Below are 25452 nucleotides of genomic sequence, written 5' to 3'. Positions count from 1 at the left end.
CCCTGTGGTCTTCTCACCTCCTAGTGAACGGGGCTCATGAGACCAGGCCCAGTAACCTTCAACGAACGGCCTGTAATTCCACGGGGGGCCACCTTTACCAAGGGGAGCTAGTTCACGGCTTTATCTCTGGGGACAGATGGGACAGGGAGGGGAGCTGGTCAAATGCAGGCATAAAAGCTTTGAATCCACGTTGTCAGATTACAAATACGCTCCATTCCTCTCCTCCCCAGAATAAAGCATCAGTTCTGGGGTTAGGGTCTTTGCGGGAGGTCAAGGGAAGGCCTTCTCCAGACGGTCATTCCAGAATGCGACCTGGGAGAATCTGGGGACTCACTTCATGCTCACATTCATTGAGCTCTCAGCACACAGAGATGGCTGAGACCGGGTCCCAGCCCCAGGAAGTTTACCGTCTAAAGGAATGAACACAGAAAGTGCCACTGGGCTTGACCCCCAGCTGCCTCTCAGGGGGAGAGCCGGCGACAGGTGACAGCAACGCCGCTGAATGTCCCTTGCGTGGTCCTGTACCTCCTACCCAGTCTGGGTCCAAAATGAGTCAGCACTAGGGGCCAGCGGGAGACACTACCGCACCCCCAGGAAAGGGGCTTGTGGCCGAGTAGCTGGGAAAGCCCTGGAAGGAGGGGCCCCAGCCCTGGGCCAGGTTCCCAGGAGAAGTGGTGAGCCCCACTGCCTGAGTCACTGACCAGCCGACCGCCCGGGAGTCTGGAGCCAGCCCTGCCAGCGAGCGCGGTGGGCCTGCGGACCCGTCTCACCCGTGTTTTGTCTGTGATGGCCTGGTAGGGTCTCCCGCCTACTCCCCCGGATAAAATACATCCTGACTTGGCATTTGTGGCTTAAACAAAGAAAGAAGCAGCAAAGATTGGGAACTATGGAAATCAGAGATGATTCCTGCTCTGTTTTTTGGAGACACTGTTCCTCCCTCCTACTCATGCCCTCAGAGGCCACTGGCCACGCTCAGAGGCCCCTTCTGAGCCAGGATGGTTGGAAAGTCATGAGGAGTCAGCCTCCTCCGTTTCCTCAGCTCTCCGGGGCTCACCTGTTCCTCTGAGGGTCCATCTAGGGCTGACTCTGACCCAGGGAGGGGCTGTGGGTGCGGAGGGCAGCCGTTCCCTTCCCCAGACCAGTACCAGGAGGCAAAGTCCGGGCGGCACGGGCCACTCCAGCTGGAGGAGGAAGAAACGCCCTGATGGGGGAAGCGCCCCCCCCCCACCCAGCCTGCTTCTCTGAGCCCTTTCTAAGGTTTTTTGGGGGGATGCACAGAAAATTCCTTGGGGGTGCCTGCCTGATGAGCTTTCAAAGCCAGAACAAGGTGAAGAGGCAAAGCAGGTAGCCTTCCCCCAGCAGCTGTCCCACCGGCACGCTGTCTGTGCTGTTCAGGGTTCATCTTGTGCGTGTTATCTAGATGCGCCTTGGAAAAAAAGCCCCAAAGAGCCAGACACCGTCCACAGATCACCCCCAGATTCACGGTAGCCAAGACAATCTGGGGCGTCTGGGCGGGGAATTCTGAGCGCTGAAGGCAGCAGGGCTGGCAAGAAGAAAACTTCAGCTGTCAGCGTGAGTCTGGCTCTGCACTTCGCTTGGAGGGAAAACGTTCCTGTGAGAGGCCAGCCGCGGAAGGACCCTGTGCGCGGCAGCCGGCGGCTGAAGCACGGACAACGCCTGCTGTGTGCAGGTAGGTTTCCTCTCGTTTGCTTCCTGTCAGATGACAACAGCCGCACTCACCTGACTTGAGGGCTGTCCTGTGACCAGTTCTCCCCAAAGAGGAGCCGGGGCCGTCCAGCCAGTGGCTCTCTCGAGGGAGCCGAGCCGGGGCTGCACGTCAGATTCACCGCCTGCATGATCCTGGGCCTGATGCCGCTGTCTCTCGGCCCGTCTCCTCATCTGAACGGGAGTGGCGGTGAGACGGCCCCAGGGGAGCGAAGTCGGGTAACACAGGAACCGAGGGCCACGTCTTGCAGGTGCCGCAAGGTCGGTGACGTTAACGCAGTGTTGTTTCTCCGAAGTCGGCAGGACCTGACTTCCCACTTGGACAGTAGGATTGTGCTCAGACCCTGAACTCCTGGATCTGAATCCCCACTCTTTCTCCTACGGGAAGATATACAGAATCTGAAACTGTTCCTTGAATGAGTCACTGTGTCACAAATATCTAGAATGAGGCAGCTGAAGGTGTCACCAAACTGGCACCATCCGGAGACCCCAGCTGATGGGGATGGGGGAGTTAAGACCAAGAACCTGAGAGCGACAGAGTGCTGGAGGTCAGGGCGCCGGGCACACTGCCCCAGGGCTCGGCGCGGAGTGAGGTGCTGCTTGGAGTCACCTTGGACACAGAATGCCACGTTCCTTTTTGAGACGCCAGCATCCCCGTGTCCCTCAGGTTCTCCCTTCTTGGCTTTGACTGAGGTCCTTTTGTGTTCTGTATGGACAGACGTGAGGAGGAGACGGGGACATGGTGCCCACCCCAAAGGGCTCTGCTGTCACGGGGCGACCAGGGGCCAGCAAAGGGGCATCCACTGGGGGCAGGTGCCCCGGCCGTAGGGCCCGGGCAGGTCACACCCCACCTTGGGGCCTCTGTATCCTGGCTGAGAGACTCCACGGTGCAGTCACAGGAGGAAGGGAGACGGTGCGGGTGGGAGACAGGAACGTGACCTCACAGACATCCCGTTGTGAGGGGCAGTGGGGGCGTTCAAGTGTTGACAGCAAGAAAGAGCAAGCTGGAGGGAGGTTAGAGGTCAGGATAGCCGGAGATGCTGTTCCAGCAAAGTCCACTGATACACATGAAAGCCAGACAGCGAGGGTCAAGGCGCGAGGAGGGGGAGCCCTGGGGTCAGTATACAAGTTTAACTGGGAAGGGGTGGGGCTGGGAGGGTCACTTGGGTCAAGTGAGGTGGCCTTCACAGTAAGGGAGCCGTGGGCCCGCTGGAAGGCAAGAGGGAAGAAGAGCGAGGAGGGGAAGACATTCAGGGTGTTGGAATGGGGAGGGGCTGCTGGAGCCAGAGGAGAGGGGCCCAGAGCCCCGACGGGTGAGCAGGCCAGGCCTGGAGGAACCTTCTTCCCTTTTCTCCGGGGGCTGTGGGGACGGACACCAGAGAAGGAGGGAGGGGAGACGCCTTCCTGGAGGGTCTCTGGAGTGGCCTCTGTGGGAGACGCAGCTGAACCTTGTGCCCAGGTGCTTCCTAGGGCCCTGACCTGCTGGATGTGGGTTCACCAGCATCTCCCGGGGAAACCCGGTTAGCACACAGACGCCTAGGCTGCCCCCCAGCCTTCTGAATAGGCGTGGTTGCCGCCTGTGACTCTAAAATCCCACGGGTGACTCTGGCCCTCAACCCAGTTTGAGACTGGGCCCCTGGACCCAAAGGTCCACACCCAGGGAGGTCCCTCGCCTCTGAGCCCCGGGAAGTTCATCAGTGTCCCCTCAGGCCCACTGCAGGGGAGGCGGGGGGAAGGAGGGGAGTCCACCTGCTTCCCCCCAGCCCGGCTCCTTCCCACCGTGGCGAGACATCAGCCTGACGGAGGCTGGGTTCCGGTTCCACCACGGTCACCGTGTTTGAGTGTTAACTTTTGCTTAACACTGCTATTAGGGCTGATAATGGAAATCTGCAGGCAATCCAAACAGTTCAGGGTCAGTGATGGTTTGCCTCCTGACCTGCGACCTCCTGAATTCCGCCCTGTGAGCTGGGATGTGCTGCTGGCACTTTCCTGGCTGAAACATTTGTTTGGTCTGAGAAAAAACAGTTGCAGCGCGGGAGCTACCCGGGACACGTGGAAGCACAGAGCCGTGGTGGACGTCGCTGCCCAGTCGGGAGGCTGGACGTAAAGCACCCAGCCCCACGCCGCCCCGCCCCCTGACCTTTCTCACTCTAGTGACACCACCTCTGGGTCCCAGTGACTAAATTCAGCGCCCGCGTTAACCCTGGGTGTTCGTCAACATGCCAATCAGTAAACGTGACTCACAGGAAGCAGCAAGGGCCGCCCGCCGCTGATGCGGCTCTGAGGCCCGCCTCCCTGGCGTCCTCAGCGGCTCCACGCGGGGCCCGGCCGGCCGCAGAGGCCGGGGCAGCGGGGCCGCAGAGCGGCTGAGACGACGCCCAGTGGTTCCCTCCCTGTCAAGTTTCAAACGCGGGCCTTAAACACCTCCGATTCCGAGCGGAGAAACAGATAAACGCCGTTGGCTTTGACAGGCTGGGTGGGGGCTGGAGGGCGGCCTGCGGTTCCCAGACCTGAGGGGGTGGGAGGGGACCAGACTCGAGGGAGGGAGGCGCCACTGGCGACCTCACCCCGTCCTCTCTGACTCCTCCCCTTCTCATTTCCTTCCTGCCTTTCCCGGAGCCTGGCAGCCACACCTGTGTCCCGCCTGCCTCTTCCATCCGTGGGCTGCCATCTGTGGTGCATTTTAAGCTGGAATTTCTGGAAACAGGAAAGCTACCAGATCCACGGCGGAGGGACTCCACTCCAGATGGAATTTCAGGCGCCGCGCCATCTGAACGGAGGAGATCCTTCGGGGCCCCGGGGTGGGTGGGGGCCCTGGGGACCTTCCAGCACCTTTCGGTCTTACCACCCAGGCGGCCGCCCCCCAAGGCGCTGTCCCTGCTCCCCCTCCCAGCGGTGGCAGGCGGCCAGGAGCCGTTTGCTCAGCTTTTAGGTTGAACTGAGGGACAGGACAGGGTCTCCAGAAGCTGACTGAGGAGGCCCAGGTTACTGGAACCCCTGCCAGGCACCCCGGGCCCTCGGAGCTTCTGCTGGCTGGGAGGGTTTTGAGTGTGTGATTCAAAGATACCTTCATTCTAACAATTACAGGGTCAGAAGGAATCTGGTCACAATCAGTCCTTTAAGACCTTCTCCCTTTGCACTTGGAGAACTCCAGGCATGGGGGGCTGAAGACAGCGACCCAGACGGGCAGAGGACACTCACTTGCTCCGAACCCAGAGCACGTACACACTGACTTAGGTCCAAGCGGCGGCCCGAGAGCCTTTGATGTGGGGGAGAGAGGAGTGAACAGGTGGGTTGGCAGCTGGGCCAGAGAGAGCGGGGACGGGGCACCTCTCTCTGGGGAGCAGCTGTCTCAGAGCTGCCAGAAGCGGGGGGAGCTAAGGACCTGAATAGGGACATCCCAGGAGGGGCAAGAGCCCGAGCGGCCGCGGCCCAGTCCACGCTGTTTGAAACAAAGGGTGTAGTCTCAGCCTTGTCCTCTGGGGGCCGGGGGCCAGTCGGCTGGAGGGGAGAGAGCAACCCCAGGGAGGGAGGAGCACAGGGAGGCCCCTCAGCTGCCGGGACCGAGCTCCAGGATCCATGAGGCCGGCTGTGCCGGAGATGGTGCGTCCTGCACCCCTGCCCCAGCCCCCAGGCTGAGACCCAGGTTTAGCTGCAGACCCTCACTCTGACTTTCTCCCCAGTTTCTGGGCTCAGGAGTGGCTGGCGGGCTGGTAGCAATAAAGGCTGATTTAAGCAGCTGAAGCCACAGGCGTACAAGGGCCGAGGTGGAGAGAGAAGCTTCTCCAACTCTGCCCCAAACGCCCCGGCTCTCCATCCTACCCCACTGTCACCCGGGGACCGGAATCCAGGCTGGTCCCAACTCTGTAGATAACGGCGGAGGGGAGCTGGGCTGGAGACCACGGGAGATACAGTGCTTTTGTGTGCAATCTGGGCAAGCTTCCAGGGAGGCAGGACCCCAACTCTCCCCAAACTAAGAACTGAAGAAAGGGCAGGTGCCTCACCCCAGGGGCTGGAGAAGGGATGCTTTTAATAAAGCAATTCTGGGGCGGTGCCTGGAGCTCAGGCCCCGAGAGGCGGGGGGGGGGGTGCTGTTTCCTCCTCTCTGGCCTCCACCCGCCAGAGGCTGCAAAGAAAGCAAAGACCCACCAAATCCCAGGGTGGGGGGCTCCCCCTAGTGGCCCCACAGACCCACTGGCTGATGGCCCCTGGGGTCTTGACGGGAGGGAAGTAAGCAGGTGTTTGAACAAGTCCAGAGTCTGGAGTGAGAGAGAACGGTCCCCTCCTGGACACGAGCCCACTGACCTGAGAAGACGCATCGGCGCCACGAGATCATAGCAGCGGTGCTCACAGGGGCCGGGGGTCAGGGGGGTACAGCGCAAATGTCCACTGACGGATGGATGGATGGATAAACAAAATGTGGTAGAAACACTCAGCGGAACACTACTCAGTCTTAAAAAGGAAAGAAAATCTGACTCGAGCTGCAGCATGGATGAAGCTTGAAGACACTGTGCCCAGTGAAATAAGCCAGACACAAAAGGACAAATCTTGTGTAACTCCACTTCTCTGAGGGGCTGAGAGTAGTTAAATACAGACAAAGTACAGCAGTGGTGACCAGGGGCGGGGAAGGCTGCGTAATGGGGGCGGCTTCCGCGGACAAAGATGAAAACGTCCTGGGGACGTGACTGCACGGCCATGTGAACCTGCCCGACACCACCGAACTGGAAGTGGTTACAGCGGTGAGTTTCATCTTACATTTTACCACAATAAGAAAAAAAAAAAACCAGGAAAAAAGAAGGAACACTTCATCCATCCTCATGGGCAAAAGCACACCTTTTCCCAGAGTCCTAAACAGTTTCCCTAATCATCCGATTTGTGTTGAAATTTCCCGTGCTGGTCTCGGCCTAGAATGAGCTCGAGGGGCAATGCGCTCATAAAACCCACTCAGTCTGGAAGGATAAAGTGGGGGGAATTGCTGCGCTTGACGTGAAAACTTACAGTCCAGCTGGAGAAAGCAAGACGGCAAGGTCTCAGGGGAGGGAAGGACAGACCAGCTGAATCGAGTAGGGGGCCCGGGGACAGACTCGCAGGAAAACTCCCGAATGCCGTTGGCAAAGCAGCCAAGAATAGTTTTTCCAACCCGCAGATTAAAAATACGAGCCTTAACCTCAACCTCACACGTCACGCAAAAGTTCCCATGCCCATCGCCAGCCACCAGGGACGTGCCAGTGACGTGCACAGTGCGCACCACTCAGCACCCACAGAACCTCGAAAGTGCACGTGGTGACACCGCCGCCCGCTGGCGAGGACGCGGGCAGCCGGATCTCTCGAATGTCACCAGTGGGATGGAAAGTGGGGCAGCCCCCCCGGGAGAGACGGGCAGTTCCTTGAAGAACTAAACATACACTTCCGTACCACCCAGCAGCCGCACACCTGGGCGTTTATCCCAGAGAGGTGAAGACGGACGCTCGCACAGAGCCCGCTCGTGGACGCTCAGAGCAGCTCCGTCCGCAGCAGCCCGAACTGGAGACAGCCCGCAGGTCCTTCAGCAGGTCAGCGCGTCCCGTCCACACCGCGCACGCTACGGAAAGGAACCAACGCTGACCCACGTGACAGTCTGGGAGGATCTCAAAGGCATTCTGCCGAGAACAGCCAATCTCAAAAGGTGACACACCCCACGATTCCGTCTATTTGACAGTATTGGAATTATAAAGATGGAGAACAGATTAGGGGGTGTCAGGGGTTCAGGAGGAGGTGGGCGGCAGGAGGGGGGTGGCTATTATGGGGGCGAGAGAGAGATCTTTGTGGTGGTGGAAATATTCTGTGTCTTGACTGACAGTCTACACGTGATAAAATGGCCAGAACCACACACACGCGTGCGCGTTCGCGTGCACACGCAGTCCAAGTGAGCTGTGAAATCTGGGTTAGGTCTGCGCGTTGCACCTTCGGTGTCCTGGCTTTGATCTGCTCTGATGTGTGACCATGGGCAAAAACTGGGTGAAGAGAACAGGGGACTTTCTGTACCATTTTTCTAACTTCTTGTGCATCTATTATCATTTTTTTTAAAGATTAGGGAAAAATCCACTCAGCTCTTCAAGGGACAAGAGGGAAAGGGAAGGGCGTGCCGTGAGGCTCTCACCCCGAGCAGGGCGCCCCACCTGCGGTGTCACCCAGCCCTCCTCGTGGTCCTGGGAAGGACATCGCATCCCACTTCAGAGGCGAGGAGACCAAGGCCCAGAGGGGAGGACTGTGTTTCACACCAAGTCTGTCACCTGAAAGCCCGCTGTCTTTAGGAGCAGAAGCACCAGTGAGGCCCGAGCCGGAAGAGGAACAAGGGGGTGGTCAGTTTTTCCACAGTTACCGTCGTCCTGGAAACAAGCTCCCCTGCGGCCGGAGTGGCTCATCTGCCTGGGGTCCGGCTCCACGTCGTCAGGGGCAGCCCCCCGTTGCCTCCCGAAGGCACGTGTCCTCCAAACACCACGTTCGCCGCCTCGCTCTCCAGGCACAAGCCCAGGGGCCACTGACTGAAGGCTGACCCTCGGCCTGGAGCTCAGGCTCACGAGCCCGCCCAGCTGCCCCCTTAGGAAACATCCCCACTCCCTTCCTCCGCTCCCCTCATCAGGCTGGAGCCCCACAGCCAGGCCCACGGTCTTCAGCCCCACCAAGACCCAGCTAGACTCTGTCCTCCTCACAGACCACCCCCCAACACCCAGGGCACCAGCCCTTCACCCCCAAGAACAGGGGTCTCCCTGGCACAGAGCAGGTGCCTGGGGCAGGCTTGTCCAACGAATGACAGTGAGCTTGTCATGATGGCCTTGTACCCGCGTCCACCGCGTGTTTATGAGTTAGCTGTACCTGTCTCTCCAGCCTGGAGTCAGGGGCGCCTGGCTCACCCCCTCTGCTGGACGCCCGCCCTCGGGACCCGCGCTGCTGGGCGGTGGGGGCTTGGGGACTGGCCCCTGGGTGGCTTCCGGCTTCTCTTCTCCGTGGCGAAGCGGAGTCCCGGTGAGCACGGCCTCCGCCGAAACCCATCCGCCCATGTCTTTCCCGTGGTTGATCCTCAGGTGATTATAACCCCCTGCGGTCATGGTCGTGGTCGTGTGCCGCCACCTCGGGACGAACAGATGTGGAGGGGCCTCAGGAAGCGTGAGGCTGGAGACACATTCGCACAGCTGGTCGACGTCCCTGCCTCCCCTGGCCTTGCGGGCTGAGGCCGGGAGGGAGACCCGGGGACTGGGGACGAGCTTGGGTGGACACAGCGAGTCGGGAAGCGCCTGTCCCGTCTGCTCACGGCTCCGGGGCGCCTGCAGCCCTCCCAAGCCCGTCGATGGGTCACCTGCCCAGGGCCTGGCTGGCAGTTTCTGGCCCTTGCGCCCGCGCTCGGGGCCTGGCGTCCGGACTCGCCCCCAGGCCCCAGGCCCCGCAGAGCCCCCAGGAGACTCCTGCTCTCAGGCAGAAGTGGGTCCAGGTCGCAGCTTCGGCGCCTGAAGTGGCCGGTAGGGGACGGAGGGCAGGGCAGGCCAGGCCACGGCGCCGGAAGGGGTAGGTGAGCCCCCGGGAGCTGCGTCTCCCTTCCCTGCTCGTGGCTCTGCCGCCGGTCACACCCACCCCGGCACCAGCCCGGTGCGGACGCGCCACACGTGCAGAGCGAGCCTGTAAACCCTGGGAGCCTGAGCCACGGTCCAGAGTTGTGACCAGAGGAAAATTCGGGCATTTCCAGGTAACAGGGGGGCAGACCACACCTCAGGGGCGGAATCCAGCCCACTGTCTGTTTTGTATGACCCGCAGGCTAAGAATGGCTTCTACATTTTTCAGTGATTGGAAAAAAAAAACTTTTAAAAAATAATAGTATTACATGACACGTAAATATTAGATGAAATTAGAATTTCAGCTTCTACAAATAAAGCTTCATCAGGAGACACACAGCAGAGCAGAGCCTGCGCATACAGCCTGCAAAGCCTGCCGTCAAGGCCTCCTACAAGATGGAAGCGCAGGGCCCCTGGCTTAAGAAAATTTGTTAGGAGCTCCGCGATGGTCAGAGTGGAGCTCTGAGCAACAGTGGTGTCCCCTGGAAACCCAGGGTCCTGCGCGACGGCCGAGAGCTGGCCTGGCTAAACGTTCACCACCAGCCTCATCACAGAGCAGCTTGACCAGCATCTGCTCCAGGGGCTCGAACACCAACCGCTTTTAAAGGGAAAAAAAAACCACTTCATGTTAATCTTCAGCAAAACATTTAGAAAAAGTTATTAAGGTGTATCTGGACACATTTTGAAAAGAAATTATTAAATACGAGGACCCACTATGGCTCATTTCCTTTTCTGATGGGGTTGTCTGTGGGGGTGGGAGAGCCCTGGATGTGGGGGGACCCCAGCCCTTCAGGCCAGCCTGTCACCCCCACTCACACCCACACCCAAGTATCAGGGGAACCTGTGACACCTGAAGGCAAAATTTTGAAGTGTAAGTACCTTTGAGTTGTCTTATTTCTCAGACACGACGGCTCCTTTGAAAGTCTGCACTGTAAGCCTCATGGTTGGGTTGGGAAGTTATTTTTGAAAATTACTCTGCAGTTATTTGGGCTTCTTCTCAAGCCATTTCAGAGGCCAGGCAGGAAGCTGAGTGCATATGGTGCTTTAATCAGATATGGTGACTAAACTGGGGGCCAAGCTCGGCAGCAGATGCAGTTGACGGGTGGCCCCCCGCGTAACCCACAGGCTCCCACCAGTGCCTGCGGCTGCAGGGACCTGAGGGCCCCAGTGAGGTCGCCGTTTGGAAGCGTCTTCTGACATCTCCACTGGGCGACACCGGCCTTTTCACTGACATGTGAGGTGCAGCCTCCCCAGGAGGTGCCAGTGGGGTGTCCACAACTGGCTGGAGTAAACAGCCTGGATCTTCGCCATTTCCGGGACCTCAGGTTTCTCCCTGCGGAGGCTGAAGGGCCCGTGCCTGGCCTCCGGTTGCCCAGCTCCTGGGCGGACCCTGGGGGGAGACGTGCCCTTCCCTGCCTGTGGATGGGGAAGCTCCCCTAGCAGGGGGCACACATCGGGGCCACGGCAGGGAAGACTGTAGTTGGTGTGTGATTCAGGTGGGGCCCCTGCACAGAGGGGCCCCGGGGCTGCCACCAAGTGGCCGTGGGACCAGGACCACAGGGCTTGGTGTTTCCAGACTTCCTTTTGTTTAAAGTGGGGGATTATCTGTGGGGTAGGAGAGAGCCCTGGATGTGCAGGGGTGGGGCTACAGCTCCGTGGTAGAGCACATGCTTGGTGTGCAGGAGGTCCGGGGTTCAATCCCCAGTGCCTCCGTTAAGGGGGGAAAAGGCAAAGATCCTTTCCAGCTCTAATCACCTGTAAGTCTAGAAGGAAGAATTTTCTAACTGCCTCCACGGTCGGATGCCTGCTCGCACCCCTGCGTCGGCCTCCTCTGATTCCTTCTGGATTAGCTCAGTGCAGCCTTGCCCCCAAGACTGTCCGAGTTGGCAGCACTCACACGTTGGGCCGTTCGGCTTTTCATAAACTTTATGATATAAATCTTAACACCTTCTTTGCGAGCCTCAGAGGGGAACAAGAATGTGGAAGTTGTTTACTCATTTCCTTCATGGCGGGGAGACCCTCACACTTGGCCAAAGCCCGTGTATACGTGTGTGAACAGAGTTGGGCTGTGTGGCTGTAAGTGTGTGTGTGTGCGTGCACGCGCACACACACACACACTCAGAGGGAGAGGGGGAAGCTTCGGAAAAACTGGCTACATCTCAGACCCCAGGAAGTTCCCAGAACATCAAAGGAGCCCTTGAGCACAAAGACTTCCCTCCTTCCTTCCGAAGAACCAACACCTGCCTTAGACCCTGAGTCTCTGGCCCCACCGAGGTTGGAGAAGTAAGGAGGAAGCCTCGTCACCCTTCCTGGGAGCCACTGGAGGAAAGTCCGAAGACAGCCAAGGACCCGATCCTGGGGGAGCAGACGGTACGGCCACAGGGAGACCGTGGCCAGGCTCCCAGGCTCCAGGGTCAGGCCCCGGCGGCCCCCTCCCAGCCCTGCGCCTGGAGCTGCAGTGAGGCCGGGCTGCACCTCGCCCTGGCCTGGAAATGAACGTGACAGCAGGCGACCCAGTCTGGCCCGCAGGGGAGGTCACTTCCTAAACGGCGTCCGTGCTCGTCCACGCCGGCGACGGCAGCCAGGCCAAACTGGGCGGAGTCAGAGCTCGCGGGGAGCGGAGAGAACACAGCAGCTCCAGGCACGGGGCGAGTCCCGCGGGGCACGAGGACGCACCGCTGCCCGTGGGGACCCGAGGAGGGCAGGCGCAGCCCGTCCGCGGGGGCCTTCCAGCCGCAGGCGGTGGAGGGAGTCTGCGTGTGCTCCCTCTTGTGGGCTGGATGGGGACCCTGCCCCCTGCAGATTCCAGCCCACGCTGGAGGGCTGTGGCTGGACCCCAGGACATGACATCCCGGCTAAGGAATCTGGCGGCGGGCTCGTCTCCCGGGGCTCATGTCACAGTGACTAACAGGCAGGGGGTGGGGGGCGGGCGGACAAAGCCCACATTCAAGAGCCTGTTCCTGCAGGAGGGCAGCGCGGCCGGGCTGACGGGCAGGCGCTCTGGCGTCTGGGGCTTCCCTGTGATGCAGACGCACCATGACGGCTGCCACCTGACTCCCCGTGGGAGGCGCTGTGTCCAGGCTACGGCCAGGCCCCCAGGGAGAGTGTGCAGGGGGAGGTGAAGAGGTTGGCATCCCCGGGGAAGGCCTCCCATTTCAGGCCTTGTCTTCCCATCTGTGGCAGTGGGCATTCTTATTTCTACTTTAAAAATGAGGACACTGAAGACCAGAGAAGCCAAGTGCGTTCTCCAAGGCCACGCACCCGACACGTGGCAGACAGGACGGGCCCGTCTGCCAGCTCCGGGACCACTCGCCTTCCCGTCCAAGGTCAAGGTTCCCACGGGCCAAGCCCTACTTTGCCCTGGTTCCCTGCCTGTCCCCACTGCAGGCCCCACAGAGAATACCGTGGGGAGGGGCCGGGCAGTCCGGAGAGGCAGTCCACTAGGCCCCACAGAACGTCCTGCGACAGCCCTGCTGACAGGAGAGCCGCGTGGTGGCTTGAGTTTTCTTTTCCCCTAAAGAGTCAGGTGACTCCTAACAGCTGGAGGCTCATCCTGGAATCCGTCCACACCATGATGCCCATCAGAGAGGAGCTGGACAGGAGGCCTCCAGCCGCCCTGCGCGCTGGAGCTGCCCCAGGAGCCGCCCTGCCCGCCCACAGCTCTAGGTGGAGGTCGCGGCAGCTTCCTTAGGAGTAAAGTCATAGTAAGAGGAGACTGGAGTCTGAAAGACCCAGCAGAAGCCACCCGGGGTGTGGAATCCACCACAGGCCGCGGCTGGGCCGCAGGTCCGTGTGGGTTGCGCTCCTGGGCATCGCGGGCCCTTCGTCCCCAGCCCCACACCCCTGCCCCTGCCGGGCTCGGGAGCTGAGCGGCCTGGCCTGATGGACACGGACTGCTTGCGTCCCAACACGTATCCTTCCCGCCTCCGTGCCCTCACTGAGGCCACCCTCTGCCCCCCACCTCGGACACCCCTGCTGGCCAGTTTGTCTCTCAGGGTCAAACGTGGAGGCCCGGGAAGAGCACGGCGCCTCCTCTGCCCCCACGGCGCCTGTGGGGCGTCTCCCCTGTCCCCGGAGAAGCGGCCGCAAGGCTGGGAGGCAGAGCGGGGCTGAAACTCCAGCTCGGCCGCTGACAGGACTCGGCCGTGGGAAGGCTGCCAGCTGCTGTGGGCTCATCTGTGAAGTGGGGACAACAGGACTTACCTCAGGACGGCACGAGTGTGCAGCGGGACGGAACATGCGGCGTGCTGAGCCCTGAGCTGGCACCCGGACCCCGGGGGACAGTCCGCGTGTGCTCCCTGGAAGCGCAGTTGCAGGCGTGAGCACTGGACGTGGGAAATTTCAAACACACGCAGCAGACGGAACAGGGTGAGGCGCGTACCCCATGCCCGGTCAGTCTCCCGCGTCCACGTCAGCTCCTCGCCGCCTCCCCAGCGCACGTGCGGGCGGTTTCAAAGCAAACTGCAGGGGGAGGGTGTAGCTCAGTGGTAGAGTGCCTGCCTAGCATGCACGAGGATCCTGGGTTCAATCCCCAGCGCCTCCATTAAAATAAATAAATAAACCTAAAAAAGCCGCAGCAAGCTGCAGAAGTGAAGAAAGCACCTTTACGCCTTATACCCTTAAAGGAGAGGCATAATCACCTGTTGTCCTCGTTACCAGTCACGACCTAGAGAAGGCTGAGGGTGGGGTGTGGCCTGGGCTCCGGGCTACGCCTCCAGGGCCCCCACCCCGGACGTCTGGGGAAGCCTGTGGGTCCCACGTCAGCTCCCTCAGGACACGCCCTCACCCCAGGGTCCAGTCCAGCACTTAACCCGTCTTTGGGCCAGCCCGCGATGCTCCAAATAACAGTCATCTTCTCCCAACCCAGAGAAAAAGCCACCTTACTGGATGGAGTTCTCTACCTCACGTAGTCTCCCTGAACCGTGTGGTCTCTGAGTCCATCTGTCAGCGACTGAGTGAGGCAGCCCCCGGGGTGACAACAGACGGTGAAACAAGAAGGATGGAAAACCCTGGGAGCGTCTGCCCAGCGCCACGGACGGCTGGCTGTGGACACCGCTGCTTGTGCCTGCGACTTCACACCGTGCAGTGAAACACACGTCCTGCCAGGGTCACCGTCCCTGCTTCACGAAGGGGCAACGAGCAGCACCAGTCTTTGGCCCCCTGCGCGGCGCCATCTCCCAGGCTGGAGGGAGCGAACCGGGGCAGAACCCGGTGCGGGCAGAGCCTATGGGGAGGGTGGGGTCCCCACGCAGCAGAGGGAGGGACCATGGCAGGCAGGCCACCCCTTCTTGGGGGAGACAGAAATGAAGCAGAAAACCAATTCTCATTAAAAAGCCCCCAGGAGAATTTCTTCCTGAGCATCGGGCCCAAGACAAACGCCCAAGCTGGACGTTTCCCGAGCAGACTCTCAGCCTCGTGCTCCCGGCACTCCCTTCTGCTGGCTGATGCAGCTCACGCCCCCCAGAGCCATGTCGTCTGCAAACACCCAGCAAAGCTCCGACCCCACCCTGAACAAACCCATCAGGCCGTGCCCCGAGGGCGCCTGCTCTAAGCTCTGGAGCACAGTTAGAGCTGAGACCCTGCCTCAGGCCTCGGGGCTGGGGGCTGTCAACCCCAAGTCCACGTGGGAGCCCGCGGGCACACCCTCTGCGAGGCCACCCACCAGGCGCGTCAGGTCCCCTCACCCGGGCATCCTTGCTTCCCGGATGCCCACCAGGGAGGCTGGCACAGCTCACCTGGATTATCAGACTGGATGAGGCTCAAAGAAAAACACGGCACACAATTTTTAAATAACTTTATAATTTCCTGATGGATTTAGTTTGTGAATAAAAAAGAAAAAGATGAACAAAGTGTTTACAATAATTATCAAGGCCAAGTCGACTAACACAATTGCTCTGTGACGTCAGGGCCCGTCTGTGACGCGACTCGGGCCCGCACGCGCACATGGCAGGAGGCGGCGGTGCCTCGGCGGCACAGACACCACCGACACGGCCGCTGCTGTCACCAGAAGGAACTCAAGCTACAAGGAGTCAGGCCCGGCGCTCCCCCCTGTAGCGCGGCTCTCCCTCCTGACGCGGGAGTCCCAGGAGCCCCGAGGCCGCGCCGCCGGGCAGGCGGGCGGCGAGGGTGGGGCTGCCCGCGGGGTCTGCTGCCCGGGTGACTACAACACTGCTGTGGTCAGGAGGGGCTGCTCTGGCCCCAGTGGGCCTGGCTTCGGCGGGGTCACTTCCCTTCCTGACGCGGGCGTGCCGGGGCCCAGACAGCCCAGGAGACCCAGGCTCTAAAAAGCAAACAGCGAAAGAATGTAGGGGCTGAAGCCAGAAGGAACGGGGACCCGAGGAGGACTCCCTCACCTGGATTGCAGGCTCTAGGCCGGCCAGGGCTCGGTCCAGCGTGGACGGGTCACCGGATGGTATAGCACCATGTGGGCAGGAGGAGGGGCTGCGGCCGTCCAGGGCTGCTGCCAGCGTGGGGCTCCGGCGCCAAGCCCAGGCTGGCCGTGCGGTATCAGGCACACTGAGCTGAGACCAATGTGGGGTGAGGGGGGCTCTGGGCTCACAAATTTGGGAACCTCTAGCAGAGATCCTGAGGACGTACGGGCAAACTCTGGCACAGTTGGGACTCGGGGCCCCAGGTTCCTCCTCCTCTTACTCAGCGGCCACCTCCTTCACCAGGCAGTCCACCAGCCTGACTGCGGCCCCGTGGCCTCCAGCGGCTGGCCCGGCCGCCAGCCCAGCCAACGAGGGAGGAGGGGAGGAGTCTGGCTGCCCCGCAGCTTGAATTCCTTTATTAACATGATGTTGGCTTGCATTTTTTTAAAACACAGCTCTTTAATTTTTCAGCTCTACAACTACTTTTTAATATCTTAATAATCTCAACAACAGACACAGTGTAACTGCCCCGATTCTCGGAACCACACGGCAACACCGACAGGCAGAGAAACGGGAGGAGGTGCGAGGGGTCAGAAACCCGCTCCCTAAACCGCCCCTCCCCCGAGAGCCAGGAGGAGAAACACCCACAAGAGGGTCACAGACTCGCCAAACACGTTGGAAAAAACCAGGAGACGCTTGGTTACAGTTTTGACACTAAAAAGTTGGGAAAGTTTTTGCTTAAAAAGAGTTAAGACAGCCATTTTGTTCAGAAGGATTTCCCTGTACGTTTTTTTCTTGCCCAAATATTCCCTTAGTCCACACGGTGGGGGGGAGTGCCAGATTCCTCTTAAAACCCTCGTCTGGTCCGAGTCGCTGCCCGAAAAGCCCAGGCTGGCAGTGATGGGCGGCCCCCGGGCCCTGCTCCTCTCCGGCTCTGAACCTCGCGGGCGGGGAGGCCGCAGGGAACAGGCCCACTGTTGCTGACGCGGGGTCCGGGGACTCAGGCAGTGCCCCAGGAGGGGCTTCGACGGGGTGATGTCCCCTCCATCTGTGCTCCCCTCTAGACCCTGGGTCAAGCAGTGGGGCTCCAGATCAAATGCAAAGGCCAATGCTGTCAACAGTTGCCCGGAACTGGGTAGCGACTCCCTCTGCCCTCACTCGGTGGAGGGGCTGAGCTGATGAGCTGCTCCTGGAAAACCAAGCAGACTTCCACCAACACAAGGCGCCAGCTCTGTTGCCACTAGCGACGCCGGAGGGTGGTGGGTCCCACCTGCCTTCCTGGCATTTCTAAGCCCACGCGTAAGGAGGAGAGCAGCACGCGGGTCGTCCTCAGATGCCAGGCACGAGGTCCAGGTCAGAGCTGGGCGGCCCTGGGGACGCCCATTCGGACTCTCAGTCTGCCACAGCCCACCTTTCCCACTTCAAATGGCATCGGAGCCCTCGTGAATCTCAACCCAGAGACGTCATGAAGAACTCAGCGGGGACCCGGGATAGGGGGGTATGACCCCCCGAGAAGGTCGTGTTGCTTTTCTTAGTTGGGAGGCCCAGGTGGGAGTCCTCTCGCTCCCATTATGATGACTGATTTGGGGCGCAGAGCTCCTGGTGCTGAGGGGCAGTGGGACCGGCCAACGGGGTGGACGCTTCTGGGGACATGGCAGGCAGCCTGCAGTGAGTCAAGATTGCACGTCTTCCGTAGCAGCCCCGAGGCTGTGTGAAACCATGAAGAGGTCGCGGGCGGCAAACCTTGTGTGAGGGGAGCCGTGCGCTTAGCAATGTCGGCCCCGTGAATGTTCCAAACTGGTCAAAGCCCTCAAGTGCCAGAAACACTGTCAACTCTGCCCCGGAGCATGCAGGCGGGTCACTGTTCATGCAAACTTCAGCCAGAGCCTCGTTCACCCGGGACCACACGGGCCCCAGAACCACTGAGATGCCAGGAGGGGCGCGAGGAAGCACTGCGGAAGCTCCGCCGAGGTCGGGGACCAGACAGAAGTAGGCGCCCAGACTGGCCTTCTCAGAGGCGCTGTGTCCGGAGGAACCCTGACCGGCTCTGGAGGGGGCATCAGGAAGGGCTGAGATGAAACGGAGCAGGAAGGAGGCGAGGGGAGCCCCGGCCCAGTGGGCAGGTGGCGGGATCAGGATCGGATCTGACGGTAGGGGGGTGTCAGCGGGACCAGGGACCTGCCTGCGGCCACAGGTCGCCCGGCGGGGCCAGGCCGCCATCTCTGTTCCGCTGTGGTCCTGCAAGGGTGGCGCAGGGGACTCCATGACTCCAGCCCTGGCAGCAAGGGCCTCCTACCTGATATGTGGGCCAGCGCAGCAAATATGTGGAATGGAGGTATCTGACCACGAACGGCCACCGCCTCCTGCCTCCCCGCTGCTGCACGCCCCCCCCCCCCAGCCAGCCTGCCTAAGAGGAGGCATCTCAGTCCGAATTTACAAGCTGAGTCCACCGGACCCTTCGAGGAGCACTCGACAGCTTCTTGCAGGGAGAGGCCGTTGCACACAGGGAAGCAGGGCGGCTGAAGACCTGACCACATAAGTTAGCGGGACAGTCACGGGCTGCCGGTGGGAAGCTGGGCCTGACGGCTGTGGTGACCGACGGGCAGCACAGACTCTCGGGGCAACCAGGGAAGCAGAAAGGAGACCACGCAAGACGGAAGCATTTAGGCCAGCAACTCTCACCAGAGGGCGAGTGTCTGCTGGGGGCCTGGCCGCAGGGGTGGTCAAAGGGCTAGATGTGGGGTAAGCGGTCTACTTCTTGGTGCCTGGTGACTTCTGAAGGCCACCGCCGTGCGTGGGGAAAATGCCAACACCTTCAGCCGGATTTGCAACTTTGGGGTCAATTTTCTGCTTTGCAACACGGAGCTGGCCTGCGTTCCACGAGGTGCGCACAGCTGTGCAAAGAAAACACTGCCCACGACCGTGGCGCTGTGAACAGCACACTGTTCAGGGTAACACAGCCCCCAGATCCTGAGTCACCAGATGGGATGCTGGAGGCAGTAAGTGACTCAGCCGCCTGCCCCCAAGCCCATAAATTCCACTATAATGAGAAATGCTGATCTGTGGAAGGTTCTTCTGGAAAAGACACCGCCTATGAAGGTGGGGGAGGGGAGGGGCGTGCCTTTTCCTGCTGACTCCACCAGGTGTGTCTCACCGAGTCCCTGACACCCCTCCCTCACCACTGAGAGGCTTTCTGCACGGATGGGTGCCCGACGGTGACCTGCACACAGTAGGCACTTTGTAAGTATGAGCCACATGAAAGAATGGAGGAAGGAAAGCGTGCGGGGTGAGAAACAGTCATCTGGACTAGAAGCAGCTTCCGGCAGAGCCTGAGGCTCTGGTTCTGCGGTGCTGACGAGGGAGACGAGGGAGACGTTCGGGAGAAACCAGCCTGACCCCAGGGAATCTTCTGAGAAGCGAGCTGCGGGCGGGGATGACCGTGCCCGCTTCTCTTCCACGAGAGACAGGATCTGACAAACCCACTCAAAGGTCTTCATGGAGAGGGACTGCCCCGCCTCCTGTAAGCCAGGTGAGGAGAAGCGGGAGGGCCAGGGAGGTGGGGAGGGGGTGGGGGGAAACACAGGCTTGGGCTCGGCGGCCCCAGGCCACCCCGCCCGCCCGCACGCCCCGCAGGCACGGCACACGTGGAGAGCAGACAGGAGAGAACGGAAGTCACTTTTCTCTCTGTCTCTCTTCCCTATTCTCCCTGCTCTCTGTTTTAATACTCTTTTGGAGATTTTTTTTTTTCACCCTTTTAGGAGAAAGCACCTGTCGTGCGATTAGAACACTCAGCCCCCTGGTCCCTGGGGAAGCACCCTCTCCGTCTGAGTGGATCCAGATCGAGTCCTTGGTCAAGGACAGAGGGAAGCGGGCTCCCCCTCCAGTCCCTCCACGAAGGCAGAGCCGCCAGATTCCACGGAGACCCGGCCACTCACCAGCCTGGACGTCGGGGGAACGAGTGCAGACGCGGCGGCGGGAGGAGAAAGGCGGAGACGGACTGGAGGGCCTAGCGAGGCGGGACAGATCTGCGGTGCGTGTCTGGTGCCCAGCAGCCTCTGTGCCTCCGTTCCTGGCTCCCGGCGTTGCTCGATGGGACTGCGGGAACGGCCACCCCCACAAAGGGGGTCAGGACGACTCTTCCAGCGCGTTGACCACCTGCTCCAGGATGTCGGGGCAGTGGTCTGCGATCTGCTGCAGGACGGCGTTGGCGAACTCCTGCAGCTCCGCGTTGTCCCGCTCGCCCTTCTCCAGCTCGTCCTGAAGCTGGAGGAGAGATGGGTTCAGATACAGTGAAACAGCCCTCTGTGCGCTGGCTTAAGAATTACCGCTCACCAATAAAGAAACGGCATTCGTGCTGACGTGGACGGACGTGGAGGGCACTGTGCTGCGTGAAGCACACGCTGCGGATACCACTGACACGTGGGGCCTGGGGAAAGTCAAGCCAGACCCATAGATACAAGTGAGCCTCTGTCTCAAGGGGTGAGAATGCTTATTTATAGGGTTGGTTTAATGATTCAGTAAGATATCCATGTGCAGTGTAGTCACAATGCCTGGTCCACAGAAAATGCTTGGTGGGGGTTAGATGTTATAATTATCATGACCGCTGGTTTTATTAAACAGGTAAGATTACCCAGAAAGCTCATGCAGATTTAAATGCAAAAAGAAACAAATTTCAATTTTACTGTTGATAGAATCTAGGCGCTGGGCCAAGAAGCAGCACGCTGCTTTTTCAAATACATTGGAGAGCTGGGAAGAGGTCTAGCCATCTTCTTTCTACTGTGTTGATGAGAGACCAACACATGTGTGGGCCAGGTTTAGATGACATGGAGGCTGGGGGCACCTCAAGCCCTGGCTGTACCCTGTGAATATGAGTCTCTGAAACAGGGAAGTCAGGGAGGTCAGGGCCTGTGAACAGGTGCCCGTGAACAAAGCCGCACAGACTGTAACCCAGCAGTGTTGCTGGCTGAGACGGCTGCGACTCTCAAGTCTCTTCAACCATGCAAAGTAAGTGGGGAGGTTACGAGGTGGTACTGCTCGAGTTTCTTGTCTTTCCTCTTTCCCAGGAATATTCCGGACAACTTTGGTTTATATCCTGAGCCAGAAACCTACACGTCACAGGTCACATATTTATTTCCGTAAAATATTTTTTATTCTAATTTGGCTTCTGTTAAATAGATAATCATTAAACTACCAACGAATACCATATAGTGTAATAACATTTTTTCCAGGTGTTATATTTTTCTGATTTAAAAAGTATTACACATGCATCGTAGACAATTTAGAAAAGCACCAAAAACTCACCTGTACTACGAGCGTTAGGAGACAACCACTGCTATGTATTTTGTCACATATTCTTTGAGATTTTGATTTCTTATACATACATGTAATTTTAGAAACAAAATGGCAATGATATTATACAGATTATTTATAAACTGATTTTGTTTTCACCTAAAAGTATACTGTAAGTCCATTTCCAAACCAAATCTCAAAGGCTCTGTTTGAAACCTGGTAATTGATTCTAAAATTTATCCTGAAGTGTAAATATACAGAAAGAGCCAAGGAAGTATTTCAAAGGCAGCTAAATGATGTGAGACTCTCTCCACCAGATTAGAAAACACAGTATAAAAGCACACTGATTAGCAGAGTATTGTACTGATAAAGTCAAAGCAGTGGGGTTTAGAATAAGAGCAAGAGGCATTTGAAGTCAACGAACTGTGTTAGGTAAACTGGGCTCAGCTGTGGCTGGACTCCTACCCGTGCTACACGTAAACGTAAGTGTAAAACTGGCTAAAGATCTAAATGTAAAAATCATACTGTGAATACACATTCTTCCCAAAGCACACATGAAACATTCTCCAGAACGGATCACATGTTTGGCACAAAACAAGTCATAATAATTTTAAGAAGACTGAAACCACATCAGGGCACCTTTTCTCCCCACAGGGGTGTGACACCAGAAACAAACTACAAGAGGAAAACCAGAAAATTCACAGATATGTAAAAATGAAGTAACAAGCAAATAAAAGCCAGTTGGTCAAAAAAGAAATCAAAAGAGAAATTAAAAAAGTACCTGGAGACAAATGAAAATGGAAACACAACATACCAAACTCATGGGATGCAGCTAAAGCAGCTCTAAGAGGGACGTTCATAGAAATTAATGCCTGCAATGAGAAACAGAAAAGACCTCAACTACACAACCTAACTTCACGCCTCAAGGAACCAGGGAAAGAAGAGCAAATGGAGCCCAAAGTAGAAGCAAGAAAGAAATGAAACAGTCTAAAAAGACAATACAAAACATCAACGACATTAAGAGCTGTTTTTTTAAACAATAAACAAAACAGGCAAACCTTTAGCTGGACTTACCAAGAGAAAAGAGAACGCAGATAAATAAAATCAGAAATGAAAGAGGAGACATTACAACTGATACCACAGAAATACAAAGGATCGTGAGACTACTATGAACAATTACATGCCAACAAATTGGACAACCTAGAAGCAATGGATGAATTCCTAGCCAGGCTGCATCACGAAGAAAGAGAAGATCTGAACACACCAATTACTAGTAAGGAAACTGAATCAGGAATCCAAACCCTCCCAACAAGGAAAAGCTGAGGACCAGATGGCTTCACCAATGAGTTCCACGAAATATTTAAACAAGAATTAACACCAATCTTTCTCAAACTCTTCCAAAAAACAGAAGAGGAAGGAACACTTCCAAACTCATTCTACGAGGACAGAATTACCCTGATACCGAAACTAGGCAAGGGCACCAGAAGAAAAGAAAATAGCAGCCCAGTGTCCCTGAGGAACGTAGACGCACAAACTCTCAACAAAATGCTAGCAAAATGAACTTGACAATACATTCCCAGGCTCACACACCGTAATCAAGTGGGATTGATCCCAGGGATGCAAGGGCGGTTCAACGTCTGCAAGTCAATCAGTGTGACACACCTCACTAACAAAACAAAGGATAAAAACCATACGATCTCAGTAGATGCGGGAAAAGCTATTTGACAAAATCTGGCATCTATTTGTGATGGAAACTCTCAACAAAGTGGGCAGAGAGAACACACCTCAGCATAATAAAGGCCAGACATGACAAATCCTCAGCTAACATCACACTCAATGGCGAAAAGCTGAAAGCACTTCCTCTAAGATCAAGAACAAGACAAGGATGCCCACTCTGACCATTTTTATTTAACATGGAACTGGAAGTCCTGGCCAGAGCAATCAGACAAGAAAAGGAAATAAAGGGCAGCCAGATAGAAACAGAAGATGTAAAACTGTCAGTATTTGCAGATGACATGATATTATATACAGAAAACCCTAAAGACACCACCAAAGCAAAACAGAACTTGTAGAACCAGTAAACAAATTCAATAAAGCTGTAGGATACAAAATAAATAAACAAAAGGTCTGCTGTGTTATTATACATTAATAAGGAACTCAAAAGAGAGATTAAGAAAACAATCCCATTTACAACTGCGCCAAAAAGAACAAAATACCTAGGAATAAATTTAGTCAAGGAGGTGACAGACTTCTACACCGAAGACTACAAGACACTGACGAAAGAAGCGGCAGACACCGTGTGTCCATGGACTGGAAGAATTGATGTTGTTAAGATATCTAGACTACCCAAAGCAATCTACAGATCAATGCAGTCTCTATCAAAGTTTCAATAGTGTTTTCCACAGAAATAGAAAGTCTTAAAATTTGTACGAAGCCACAAAAGATCCTGAACAGCCAAGGCACTCTTGAGAAAGAACAAAGCAGGAGGCATTACAATTCCTAATTTCAAATTGTATTACTAAGCTACAGTATTCAAAGCAGTTTGGTATTGGAATAAAAACAGACACACAGATCAGTGAACACAAAAGAGAGCCTATAAATAAATCCTCACACACGTGATTGATTAATTCACGACAAAGGAGTCAAGAATATATAACAGAGAAAGGACAATCTCTTCAATAAGTGACGTTACAAAAACTGGACAGTCACACGTAAGAGAACGAAACTTCTATGCAACTGTGGCCAGAGCCTTACACCACACATACAAATTAACCCAGCATGCATTAAAGACTGGAATGTGAGACCTGAAACCATAAAGCCCCTAGAAGAAAACATAGGTAGCAAGTTCTTTGATTTCAGTCTTGGTGATGATTTTTTGGAGTGGATGCTAAAAGCAAAGGCAACAAGAGCCAAAATGAAGAAGGGGGACGACATCAAACTAAAGCTTCTGCACAGCAAAGGCAATCATCAAGGACACGGAAACGCAACCCACCACGTGGGAGGGAATACTTGCAAATCATACATCTGATAAAAGGTTAACATCAAAAACATACAAAGAACTCATACAACTCAACAGTAAAAAAGCAAACAATCTAAGTAAAAAACGGGCATAGGATCTGAACAGACACTTTCCCCGGAGAAGACACAGAGACGGACAACAGACGCTGGGCGACGAGAAGACGCCCAGCGTCAGTGATCACCAGGAAAATGCAAATGAAAACCAGTGAGACGCCACTCACACCCGTCAGGCTGCTGTCATCAGAACGACAGGGGACAAACAGATAAACAAGATTATACTGTGTAGCACAGGGAAATATATACAAGATCCTGTGGTAGCTCACAGAGAAAAAAATGTGACAATGAATATCTGTGTGTTCATGTATAACTGAAAAATTGTGCTCTACACTGGAATTTAACACAACATTGTAAAATGATTATAAGTCAATAAAAAATGTTAAAAAAAAAAAAAAACGACAGGAGACAAGCGCTGGTGCAGGTGTGGAGAAAAGGGAGCCCTTGTGCACTGTTGGCGCGAACGTACACTGATGCAGCCACTATGGAAAACAGCACAGAAGTTCCTCAAAAGATTAAAACTAGGTTCATGTGATTCTGCTAGTCCCACTGCTGGGTGTTTAGCTGAAGAAAATAAAAACATTAGCTCGAAAAGACACACGCAAGCCCCATGTTCACTGCAGCATTATTTATAAAAGCAAGACGCAGAGGCAGCCACGTGAAGTGTCCAGCAGGGGATGAAAGGATGCAGACGGTGCGGGCGCACACAGCAGGCACCGCTCAGCCACGCGGAAGGGCATGCAGCCACCTGCAACATCACAGACGGGACTTAAGGGCGCTGTGCTACGTGGAGTAAGTCAGAGGAAGACAAGTGCTGGGGGGGTCTCACTTACATCTAAGAAACCCCAGACAAGAGAACAAACTGAAATGGTAAATACAAAGAACAGACTGCTAGTTGCCAGGGGTGCGGTGTGGGCAGCGTGGGTGATGGGGGTCAGAAGGCATGAACCCCCGGTTGTAAGATTAATAAGCCCTGGGCATGCGATGTGCAGCACGGCGACTACAGTTACCACTACTACTGTGCTGTGCCTCTGAAAGTCCCTAAGAGAGCAGATCTTAAAAATTCTCACCACAGGGTAAAAAAAACCTTGTAACTGTGTGGTGATGGGCGTTAAGCACACTTACTGTGGTCATCTCTTTGCAATATAAACAAACACGGAGTCACTCTGTTGTACACCTGAAAGGAGTATGTTATCTGTCGATTATATCTCAAAAAATTATCAAACGATTATACGGAAAGCCGCAGACTCTCACTGATGGGAATGCAGATTGGTGGGCAATTTGGGCTCTTCAACCAAATTTAATTTTATTTGCTCTTATCCCCAATAATTCCACTTTTAAGAGTGTATTCTATAGAAATAGCAGTAAGAAATTCAAGAATGTGGGCACAAGTGTGCTTCCCAAGGAGA

At 56.5% G+C, this 25452-nt stretch overlaps 1 protein-coding gene across 1 annotated transcript in view; it reads right to left on the bottom strand.

The window, feature by feature from the left end:
* Nucleotides 1-15090: 15090 nt before the first annotated feature.
* The window catches only part of ERC1 (ELKS/RAB6-interacting/CAST family member 1), a 289213-nt gene continuing 278851 nt past the window's right edge, over nucleotides 15091-25452 (bottom strand). Inside the window, 1 exon segment of the mRNA XM_032472831.1 lies at nucleotides 15091-19945. Within this exon segment, the coding sequence (XP_032328722.1) occupies nucleotides 19808-19945 (138 nt within the window). The 3' untranslated portion in view covers nucleotides 15091-19807.

This window comes from Camelus ferus, chromosome 34, assembly GCF_009834535.1.
Source record: "Camelus ferus isolate YT-003-E chromosome 34, BCGSAC_Cfer_1.0, whole genome shotgun sequence".
NCBI lineage: Eukaryota > Metazoa > Chordata > Mammalia > Artiodactyla > Camelidae > Camelus > Camelus ferus.
The sequence above is the reverse complement of the archived record's forward strand: the minus strand, read 5'-3'. Positions and strand labels throughout refer to the sequence as shown.